The 11905-nt window shown below is 47.5% G+C and overlaps 1 protein-coding gene across 3 annotated transcripts in view; it reads left to right on the top strand.

Moving 5' to 3' along the window:
* Positions 1-11905, top strand: part of SH3PXD2A (SH3 and PX domains 2A) — a 333629-nt gene that overhangs the window by 312329 nt on the left and 9395 nt on the right. For all 3 annotated transcript variants that reach the window (XM_019485993.2, XM_006273659.4, XM_059730197.1), the window contains 3 exons: positions 6754-7088; positions 8695-8744; positions 11683-11802. In XM_019485993.2, coding sequence (XP_019341538.1) covers positions 6754-7088; positions 8695-8744; positions 11683-11802 — 505 coding nt within the window. The remainder of the gene's footprint in view (positions 1-6753; positions 7089-8694; positions 8745-11682; positions 11803-11905) is intronic.

The raw sequence follows: 11905 nt of genomic DNA on the forward strand, positions 1-11905 counted from the left end.
TTTTGCGTTGGCCTCCTGTGTCATCTTCTATCTAGAGAAGGCAGGACGAATTTTTATTCATCGTGCATCCTAGCCAGAAACATGGGAAAGTGCCTTTTTTTTCTTCTCTGTTTTAAGATGAACTGTTCAATACTACATATTGATTGCAGGAATGTTCTAGAAGCTTGGGCCGGTAGACTTAAAGAAATGTACTGATGGAAAATGCATGCCTTGTTGATTTTTATGCCTTAAAACTAACCACCATCTCCTCCCCCCCCCGATTCCAGTTGACAAGCGGCACTGATCTTGTGCATCGCTTTGCTGTGCTGCAGCCAACTCCAAGACTCGTATTTTTGTAAAGTTTCTGGCAAATCTGATTCTACTAATGCTGGAAGATGGGTTGTGGTCTATATAGGACAAAGGGCAATTTTAAGGGTATGAGATCTACTTGTTGGCTGCAGAATAAGCTGAATGAGCAAATTTATTCACGCACTCATCATAGACTTTTCACAGTTGCTTGTGAGTGCGAGTTGTGTACAAAGACCATATGGCTTAGGCAGCTGCTGCTATAATGCACACAAATGAGATGTTCCCGTGTGACAGTCATTTTCAGAGCGGTACCTTTCAGTCGTTCAACTCCCTTTTGGGTGCGTGTTGGACTGGGGTCGGTGCCTGTCAAGGACTGCCTTTTCATCGACGTTTGTGCAGCTGCCAGCGTTACAGTGCTAGGCGAATGCTACCACGAAGTTGTGCCAGACCTGGGAGTCTTTTTTTTTTAAGCCCATTTCTTTTGATTCAATAACATGCAAGACAGTGGTAAAGGTACTGTACTTCACAAATAGTATAAGACACCTTCCTGCTCATCCTCTTGCATCTGGATTCGGGAGTCAAATGTGAACTGGCCAGGTTTGTGGACGATACCAAACGATGGGGGAGGGCAGTCGCACCGCAGGACAGGCTGGGGATATGGGCCGACTTGGACACTCTCTCAAGGTGGGCCGACCAAAACCTGATGGCCTTCAATGCAGATAAGTGCAAGGTGCTGCACCTCAGTAGGAAGAGCCCTCAGCACACTTGCAGGCTCAGCTAGCACCGCAACCAAAAGGCGCTTGGGGGTCTTGATTGACCACAAGATGAATATGAGCCACCAGCGTGATGCGGTGGCAGGCAAACTAACCAAACTCTGGCGTGCATCCACCGATGCATCTCAAGCAAAGCCAGGGAAGTTGTCCTCCCACTTTACTCAGCCCTGATGAGACCACAGCTCTGGAGTACTGTCCCCAGTATTGGGGCCCCCACCTCAGGAGGGATGTGGCGAGGCTTGAGAGTCCAGAGGAGAGCCACGCATATGATCCAAGGCCTGGAGGGAAGGCCATATGAGGAGCAGCTGAGGGATTTGGGACTCTTCAGTCTGGAGAAGAGAAGGCTCGGGGGGGGCGTGGTGGCAGCTTACAGCTCCGTAAGAGGGGTGCATCAGGACTTGGGAGAGCAGCTGTTCACCAGAGCTCCCCAAGGGATAACCAGGTCTAACGGCCATAAACTCCAGGAAGGCCATGATGATGATGATGATGACTGGATATTAGGAAAAAGTTCTTTACGGTGTGTGTCCAGGGTCTGGAACAACCCCCCAGAGGTGGTGCGAGCACCTACTCTGGCCTCCTTCACAAAACAGCTGGGTTTATTTCTTGCTGGGGTCACTTGATCCCAGCTGACTTCCCACCTGCGGTGGGGGGCTGGACTTGTCGATCTCATGAGGTCCCTTCCAGCCCCTAATGTCTATGAAATCTAGAATAGATTTTTCTCTCACGTTTTTTCCCTCCTCTTAATTATTCATGGCACTTTGAAGACCAAAGCAGTATGCCACTCCTGGGAGAAACCTCCATAAAACATCTTGGATTTAGTTCATCCTCTCATTTGAAATAATAGTTTAGTTTAGTACTGCTACTTTAGGCTTGCAATAAGTCTTGCAAGGGCAGCCTTTCTCTGGGTGATTAGCTGTTCTTGCATTCTCATTTACATGTCATTAAGGGGATGAACTTCAGCTTGCCCTCTTGTCCTACATGCTGTAAAACTTCACGGGGAGTATTCAGGTCTCTGCTAACTGCTGGGGCATTTGATTGCTCTTTCATACGAGGAGACCTGATCATGGAAGATGCATCCTCTTGGCTCCTATTGATCTTCGTGAGGGACAAGGATGTGCACTCTGCCTTTGGAGACCATAATACATTTTCTTTCAGTTGCCTGGATCCTTTCTGCAGGGCACTCTTTTGATAAGTTTGCTTGAGATTGACACCACGTGATGGGTCTGTCACTTTTCAAATGGGCGCATGACAGAAAAACCCCACTGCGGTGAGACTCGAACTCTGGGAGTTTGTGTATTGGACAAGGACTCATCTTCCCTAGTTGTCCTACAAGCAATGTCTCCATGATGAGCGAAAGGAGAAGGGTAAATCTGCACCACTCAGCGGTGCTGTTCATACTTCTGTAGCTTCAGAGGATTTCTTGTGATCTGGGATCACCGACCTGAAACTTGCATCAGCATTGTGTACAATGACGACGTTTTACGGGCTTTTACAAATAGGGTTGTATTTCATTTTCTTGGAAAACCTTTGCACTGAGCCTATCTGTTGTTCAGCATCCCATATCCCACTTCAGACCTTTTGGTGTTTAAAAGGACCCGCTCTTTTCCATAGGACATGTGGGGAAAGGAGTCTCTAGATGAGTCTTGCTGCTGTTTCATCTGTAGTCTAGCACCATAAAGAAACTAAAAAAAGTCCCCTCGAGTCCCCCAGGTAGAGCAAATCCAGCATCTTGCTAATGGGATCCACCTTAAAGTTATTAACTTGTTCTACCTTAAAGATGTAATTTCCCAAAATTCCTCGCCATGTGCTGATCCTCATTTCCTGTCTCTCTCTCTCTCTCTCTCTTTTTTTTTGCTCCCCCCAGTTTGCTTCCCTCTGGAGTAATTCCAGTGCTCTGGAGCTGGAAAGCAGATGTTACAAGAACTGATGCTCAGACACTCAGAGGCATTTTTTTTTAACATTCCTATGACTTGGCTCTAACTCTTTTTCATGTCATATTAACAAGAAGGAGTTTTTGCATCACGCAAGAGGCCAAGTCTTTGCCCCTAATCCCATAACCCTCCAATTACCTTGTAGTCCCCGGTGCATTGAAATGTTTCCATTGCTCCTCCTTCCTTTGCCCCTTTTACGTGAGGACTCGGAAGCATTCGGACTCTCGCAGAGTGTCTTAAACTCCGAGCTGGATCCCTCATTATCATTCGGTTGAGTTCAGCCTTGGATCTGCCGGTGTCCTGCATGACTACTTTGTGCTGAATAGCCGACGTTTCCAGGTCGTTACGTAGACACGTCTTTCTGTCGTCATCGGGCGAGCAGCGAAGGTGGTCTCCTGCTGACGGGTCAGGATTATCACTTGCTTCTGACCTACGTGGTGCTGATCTGCGCTCTTGTTGGCCTGCTCTTTTGTGTCCTGCTTGGTCATGATTCTCAGGCCCTTTGTAAGAGATGTGCAGCTGATGAGAGCACGCTAAATTGTAGTGCTACTTAAAGGAAACTAGGATATCCTGATCGGTCTGGGATGGGTTGCGAATTAGGTGAAGGAAGATTTTTGCGATTTAAAGCATAGGACTGAGAATAAGATTGGCTGGTGTCTCCGTCTCTGCCCCAATGTTACAGATCTTCCTACGTGAGTTTTGTCGTTCGGTTTGTGCCATTTTTTTTCTTCCTGTGAAATGAGTGAAATGTTGTCTCTTTAAAACAAAAAGCCAAGACCCATCTTCACGGAGAAGAGAAAAATACTTATTGTTACCTTACGAGAAGAGGGCCAAGTGCTTCTGATAGGCATTGGTAGCGATTTACTTCAAGTCCTACTTACTGACCCAACCTAAGAAACGGATCCAATAGCGAGACTCTTGCAGTTATGGCTAGGGGGTCAGCAGCTTTGCCTTGTTTCCCCACAGCAAGAAGCAGTTTGAGGCCACGTGAAGCCATCTGAACCCAACAGGTTGTTCTGACAATGCAAGACCATGCCTAGGCTAAAAGATGACCAAGCCCTCCTAGAGTTTCTACCCATCGCCGCGACTTTTCTGCACATTGCAGAAATGTTACGTCTCTCTTGGATGCAGATGACCATTGACGGTTGCTGTCACCTGTGTCTGTCGTTTTACTGTAGATGACCTGGACCATTGGATCACGCACAGCATGCTTGGGGTCCTTCCTAAACTTACCTGCTCAGCAAAGAGCGGTTTCTTCCAGCAGCTTGTCATCTTTTAAAGCAGCAGAGGAAGTGTGCGTGTGCACGCCCATGCACGCCCATCATGGCCATTGCACCAGTGGAGGGGTCGTTCTGAGCAACTAATCCAGCAGGGCTGTTGGTCATGAAATGGGGATCTGAATCAAAATGGGTTAGTCCTTAAAGAGATGGGCCTGAAACAGAAATTTTGGATCTGAATTTCCCCTATGTCTGTTAGTATTAACCCTGGGGCTCCAGTTCAGACATTTCTAATTAGGTCTGTGGCGATGGCTCCGAACCACACTTCTCTACATAACCATCGTGTGACCTCCCGTACGTGTGGCTTGGCATGACTTTATAGCAAGTCTGAAACCAAAGATGTTGGACGGGGCCTGTCCTTAGCTCAAGGTGGGATAGCTATCATGCAGGGCCCGAGGCCAGTGGTACATGGGAGAACCCTGACCAAAATCCAGTACGTGGCAAATCTTGAATTTCCCTTCTTTTGTAATAAGAAGCCTTTCCCAGGGCCTGGTATCCCCAAATCCTGCCATATTGCGTTTCGGCATAAAACGGTTGGCCTTCCCTCTCTGGGCGGACTTCTAAGGATCGTTAATGCAGGTTGCCAGAGGGAGCACATCCCGCCTGATAGGAATGTGATGGTTCCCAAATTGCACACTGTACTTGGTTGCATCTCTCACAAGTCTTAGAGTTGCATTGCATAGCTCTGAATTTCTTACCCCGAGTAGCGGTGCAAGGTGGATGGACCCATTGTTACCTTACCTAGAAATCCCAGAGTGAAAAACGAGAATAGCCATCTGCAGTCAGTGCAACCAATGTGCCTTTTTTGCTTTGCTGCCATAAGCGTGCTCTCTCTTACAGTCCCAGACCCTACAAAAACTTTTAGTCTAAACCTCTGAAGATGTGAATTCTCTTCCTGCCTTCCTCTGCTGCCCTCGGGGATGGGCTAACAAGACGGCGAGGACCTGTTCTTTCCTTGTCCCTTGCTCAGAGCCCCCACGACCAGTGTTGATGCTGTGAGTGAGAGCACAATGTGACTGGCGTCCTAGAAGAAACCTCTGTGCTAATACAAAGGTCCCCATCAAGAAAGTTGCCTTGTCTGGAAGAGTCACTGGCCTGTCTCCTAACTTCACAGCGCCTTCTGGGTGGCTTTGGTGGCCAGCTCCACTTTCCTCAGAGAAGGCTCAGGAGCCACCTTTTTAACCTTTTCACTTCCTCCAGGTTTCCTAAGTACCAAGCACGTAATGGCATTCTCGCTTCATTCAAGCACATGCTATAGGTGTCTTGAGAGATTAAAGAGAAGAGCTTGTTTCACTGACTTTTGTAGCAAGGTAGGGCTCCATTAAGGAAAACGAACTCCCGCAGGCTCGTCCCCGGAGCCTAGTCGGAAATCCTTGCTGAAGGGTTAGCGACAGCAGGAATTGAGAGCCGCCTTGCCCAAAGGGCCAGTCGGAGGGGGCGGTGACAGACTTCAGCCCGAGGCAGGGTGCAGTCAGTTCAGCTTTGCGCTTCTGGGGTCGGGAGTCCGTTCAGATTTTTTCACAACTCAGTTTCCAAATAATCCCTGTCTTGGGTAATTTTCAAGTCAAGTGTTGATATGAGTTAGTTTTTAATCGAATAGTTTCTCCACTTGAGGAAGCCACAACTCATGTTGTTTATGGGTGTGAAGAGTTCTTCGCAATACTGTTCCTCCTCGAGGAAAGTGGGTTTACCCCACAAGGTCCTCGGACTTGGTTATTCCTGGGCTGTCATGGCCCATGGGCTAGATGTGGCTCACGGCGCTGCCTGAAGGTCTCCATCCAGACCTGCGCACTGTGCACCACACACGTATGAAACCAGCCCGGGGTATAGACCAGCACATGTGCTGCACGCAGCCCACAGGCCCAATCCAGCTCACAGGACCAGATGAGTCTGGCACCCCAGAGTTGGTCTGTAAGGTGGATCTCGACCCTGCCGCCTGCCTGACTTCGGACTAATATGGCTAACAACTTTTTTTGGCACAAGGTCCTGTCCTCCCCAAAAGACCCCAATTAAGGGTGACCTTCCTCTCGGTGCATTAGTCCTTAATTGTGGTCACTTTTGGCCTTTGCACGGAGGGAATGAGAGAGGCCATTTGGCACAATGACAAAGGAGGAGAATGGATGCCTTGGTATTTTTGGGCTCAAAGCATCGATCTCGTCTCAGGCCACTGGCTGCATGCAGGCTTGGCACAAGCTCTCCCCTATGAGTAATGTTATCCCTGACATTGCTGTGCCTGTCTCGTTGTTATCCCTGGGTTGCTTTTTTTTTTTTTTCCTCGAAGCAATAGGTAGCTCCTTTATTGTTACAGCCATTCACAGCTCACTGCTAGGAGAGTAGACCGAGACGTTGGTGACTAGAGACCACAGAACCGTATCTGGGAGCCGCAAGTGGGAGTTTGTTGTTTTCCTCATTGTTTTTTGCCCTAGCAGCTGTATCTGGAAGGACTGGAAAGGCAGTTTAATGTGGGTTTTTTCATACATGCAGGCATTTAGGCAAAGAGGGCTGGGCCCCAGCCTCCTACCTGAAGAAAGCCAAAGATGATCTTCCATCCAGGAAAAAGAACTTAACTGGGCCAGTGGAAATCATAGGCAACATCATGGAGATCAGTAACCTGCTGAACAAAAAGCCCTCCAGCGATAAGGAAACCCAAGCGGAAAATGAAACGGCAGAGTCCCACATTACCAAGAAAGAAATCAGCTTGCCCATCCTCTGCAACGATTCGAACGGCAACGCCATGATGACCGCGGACAAGCAGGCATCGAAACTGGCTCAGGGATCCCCCGCTGTAGCAAGGATTGCACCGCAAAGAGCGCAAATAAGTAAGGCAATGCGGGAGCTGGGCTCCCATCATTCATTCACACGTGAGGTTTTATTTATCTGGGTGTCGCGGGCATCTTAGGAGCTGAAGGGGAGACTTGGAATAATCCAGCCCTTCTGTAGAGTGACCTCGACCCAGATCACATTGCCTCAAGTCGGGGCTGTTTTCTAGAGGGCAGGATCGCAGCCTGGAAACTTTGGCTCTATACGGGCCCTGTTTGACTTGTTGCTTTCGTGACTGGTATAAAACGAGAAGGGCACGATTCTGTCTGATCCTGAGCTGCAGCCAGACTCGGTCTACTCTGACAGGAGTTGCTAGAAATCCTTAATGTAGTGGAAAGGTTCTCCCACAAAATCATTTAATGGAGACAGCTTATCTATTCTGATGCCAATGCCCACGTACTCTCCACCCAGAAAGCCTCTGCAGAAACTTTGTGCTTGACCTGTGTACCATACAGTACACTTAACTGTATTCAAACATTTAACAGGCTACTCTTTTGTGCTACCCCTTCCTGAAGCCCAAGGAAATGTGGATAGCCTTGGAGGCAGCCGTGTTCCTCCAGAAGACGGGAACGAGCGCAGCGGGTTGCTCCAGGTTCCCCTGGTGGGTTGTCGTACTTGCTGGTGGCTCAAGAAGAGGTAGCTGGTCCTGCCCCGTTAGCTGTCCTCTTTGATTTTTCCACTGATTAAATTGCCTTACGAGTCGGTGAGAGCTACAACGAGCGCTGCTCTTCTGCGTGAGCAAGTCACTGCTGGGGTGCTGGGTGATCCTGTTTGGGAATGGAGGTAGAGCAAAGGGAGATGGCAGGCCAGGTGGGGCTCTGAGAATTCGTATGCCGACTTATGGCGCACGTCATACCAAGTCTGGAAAACCCTAGCTTAGTGGCAACGCTGCAAGGCAAGCCAGAGAGAAGTGGGCGAGTGAGAGGGACCTGCCCATACAGATTCAGGTGGACGATTTGGACATGGGTTTGTGGTGAGCACAGGCCTTGTTCACTTCGCCAGCCTTGGCACGGCTTCCTTTCGCCAGCTCCAAGACGACCCTGGTTTAACTTGTCGCAGGGAGCAGATTTCTAAGGTTATCACCAGTTCTTCACAGTCCTTCAGAGCACAATGTAGCAGGAGTGCCTTAAATAATAATCCTATTAAAACTGGCCTGTCTCAGCATTGGCGCGGGGCATTAGGTTTTGTTTGCTTGCTGTTACTTTAAGTCACTTTAACCTCTGGGCTTCGGTTGCGTAGTCTGTAAAATGGAAATGTTCCCACTTGGCCTTTGCAAGAAGCTGTCAGAGGTCCTATGGCAGAACACACCATGAATGTTACTGCTCTGACAGCCATGGGGAAACTAAACACGGGGCCAGTTTCCTTGCTGGCCCCACTCCAAGCGAAGCCAATGGAGTCAGTCCAGGAGAGAAGATAATCCGCTACTTTCTACAGACTGTGTAGCAGCGGCCTTTGGAAACTTGCTTTGTGGAATAAATGGTTGCAGTCACCTGAGTATCTCTGTTCTCTTAGTTGGCAATTTTTGAAGGATTTTAGTTTAGTGCAGTTTATTAATCCCAAGTCAAGTTAACTCTTGCACTCTTTTTTTTTTCCCCCACCCCGTAGGCTCTCCAAATCTAAGAACGAGGCCTCCCCCGCGCAGAGAATCCAGTCTGGTTTGTGTTGCCTTTTTTATATTTAAACCTTGCAATAATTGTGTAGATACAGCAGGCCCTGGGCATTCCCTCTCCCCCGTGCAGGGCTTATGGAGACGCTTTAAAACAGGCTGCGTGCAATGCAGAATCAAGCCCGTGTTCTGTAAGACTTTGCTTTGCATCTTCATGTTGCACTTGGCTCTGTGAATCCTCTACTCCCTTCTCCAGTGCAGCTCTCGCTTAAAATAATCCAGACTGGGAGCATGAAAATGGGAGAGAGAGGAATGCTGTTTTGTCTTGTCTGTAACTTTTTTTTTATATAAACTCCTATGATTTTCTTGGGGGGGGGGGTTGTAGCTTTTCCCCCAAAATATTTCTGTGGTATTGGCCTGTGCATGCAAACCTTTTCTCCCATCGCCCCCTATACTAACTTTTCCCAGGCAAAAGTTGTTCTTCTGTTGGAATAAACCTCCCTTTTGAATGTTGCACGTCCAGTTCGGGAGCCAACTTTTTTTTTTGTGCTGTGGTTTGTTCCAATAGGAACAATGAGACCCAATTTTAGATCCTTAATTACCCAAGAGAGTAGGTTCAGACCTTGGAAGGAATAACATATGTAATGGCAAATGTGCAGCAGTGTTTGGTCTTGCCGTTCAAGCTGGAAACAAAGTCCTTGAATAGAAAAGCCTGGAGTCTTTGCTGAAGAATTGTTGTGAGCTCACGGCATCTCGCTGGGGTAACAGCTCTTGTCAAAACCTTTCCCAGTATGAAATCTGAATTATAAACAGCATCAAGGACTGAGGAGGAACAGCCCCAAACGCAAGAGTATAGAAACAGTAACTGCATTGTTACGAGATACCCTTGCCCTTCGTTTGTCCGTGGTCTGAGATGCGGTCAGACTCCTCAACAAAGTGCCAACCAGTTTCTGGTACAAAGTGCCCTAATCTCAAGAACCATTTGTTTGAAAAAGTTGCCCCGAGATAAGGCATATTTGAGAACTTTACCAACTAATGAGATTCCTGCCCCCCGAATCTGCAGATAGGCTTCTCCCTCATTTTTAATTGTTCTGGGAGCAAAAATTATAAGGAGGAAATTCAAATTGGGTCATGAAAACCAGACAGCCTCCTAAATGGAAAAAGGGTTCGGATGGGAAGTGTCGGGACACCTTTACCTGCTAGGTCACATCAGTCTGGTTTCGTATCGTACGCGATGAGGCCCAGCATTAAAATTTGGATGCTGAGCTGATCACTGCAGAAGAGAAGATGGCCAAAAAATTGGTGAAACCGGTTAAGTTTCTTTAGACTACGCAATCTGGATTAAGTCCTTTATATTTCCAAGGAATGTAGACTGGGTTTTTTTTTTTTTAGAAGGCCAAGGCCTTGCCATTCTCTGTTGGGTATGGCCATTAAAGATCCTGTGGCTTTTTTCATAAAAATAAGGGCTTTCTCAAGTATTCTTTGCTGAAGTTGGGTGTTGGGTGATCAGGTGGAAGTGGAAAATGGGAGGAAAGCGCCCCGGTCATTCCTCCTTATGTGTATTTGAATTAACTCTGCCCACAGGCATGTGCCATACAGGAATCTCCCAGTTGTCTTGTGTTACGTGTTTCATCTCTGATTTCTCATCCTAATGTTTTAATCCAGCGAAGAGCTCAACCTGGCTAATGTGTAGTGTTTTTCTCCCGACATTTTTCACTGATTATTTTCAGTTGGACTTTGTGTTGGAAGGTATGCTAGAAACAACACATGTGAAACGTCAAGCGTGTCCCCTGTTTCCTGTTAGCTCAGTTTTAATCCCGGCCATCTTAAAGTCCAAAGACACTTTGTGGTATTTCATCTCGTGCTATATTTTCACATTTACAGTGCTGAGATAGATAGTCAAAACACAGCAAAGCAGGATTGGTAAGAGGTGTCAAGCACCACCTCTAAATGCCTCGTGTACCCTGCTTTGAAATGATGCGTGGCTCTTATGACGGGGATACTTTAGAGATGAAATGAGCCGTGCATTTAATAATATACGGTATTTAGCTTCCTTTCTTCAACATCCGGGCTGCATCTCCCAGTTCTGCGTGTGGCTAATCTGCACGCATCGGACCTCTGTGTCCCGGCTGCGTTTTGTTGCTGTGATACATTGGTCTTTTAAAGACGAAAACACCCCTTCAGTTCCTTCTCCAGGGCCCTGACCTGTTCTGTCTCAATACTGTCATATCAGTCAATGGAGCTTTAAGGCAATGGCAGCTCTAGAAGTGCTGAGCCTGGAGTTTGACCCTGTTTGTCATTAAAAGCAGCTCCCATGAAACTTTTTTTCATTAAGCAGCCCTAAAGCTGTAAAGAGCATGTAGGAGAAATTGCTGGTTCTTGGCTACATAGAGAAATTAGGCACTTTGGCCCTATGTCCTGATGTCCTCCTGACTCCCTTTTGTCGTTTTAGCTAAGCGAGTGCCGAGGGTTAGTGGGAACGGCACTTAGACTTCATGGTGATGATTAGATCCCTGCTTGTTTGGGATGGTTTTCATTTTGACAGATGGACAGCAGTTCTTGACTGCTTTTAGCATCTCGCATACCGATCCCATGCAGTTCCAATGAGTTCTGAATATTTAAAGCTGGTGAAATATGGAGACAGAGGCCTTCATAGGCCTGTTTCCACAGAAGTTTTTATCTTTAGTATCTTAAGCCATTTGGTAACGACCAATGAAGCTAAACAAAGCAGTGGTGTGACCAGAATGGCCAACTCGGATGGAAAGCAGTATTTTATACTTGGTGAAGGAGTTACTAGCAGTGCACAGAGCTCTGAAAGCTATCCCAGGTATTAACTTCCGTTGTAGTAAGTCTGGTGATTATCGCTGGGAGGTAAATTAGGGGTAGGAAGTACGGCTCGCCGAGTAGTGCCTAGAAGGTGGCAATGACCACTTCAGCCCACTGTTGCTATTTAATTCACTACCAATTTGCTTTTTTTGAAACAACAGGGTTTCCAGCTGCCTAAGCCACCAGAACCGCCCTCGGTAGAAGTGGAGTACTACACTATTGCGGAGTTCCAGTCTTGTATTTCGGATGGGATAAGCTTTCGAGGAGGGCAGAAAGCAGAGGTGAGCTCAAAGACTGCAGCAGGAGGTCAGGTGTGGGGGTGCTTTGCTGTGGCAATGGCTGATAATGCTCAGCCATTGCAAAGCATTGTACAAGTGTTAGATT

The sequence above is a fragment of the Alligator mississippiensis genome, chromosome 6 (genome assembly GCF_030867095.1).
Source record: "Alligator mississippiensis isolate rAllMis1 chromosome 6, rAllMis1, whole genome shotgun sequence".
In the NCBI taxonomy this organism is placed as follows: Eukaryota; Metazoa; Chordata; order Crocodylia; family Alligatoridae; genus Alligator; species Alligator mississippiensis.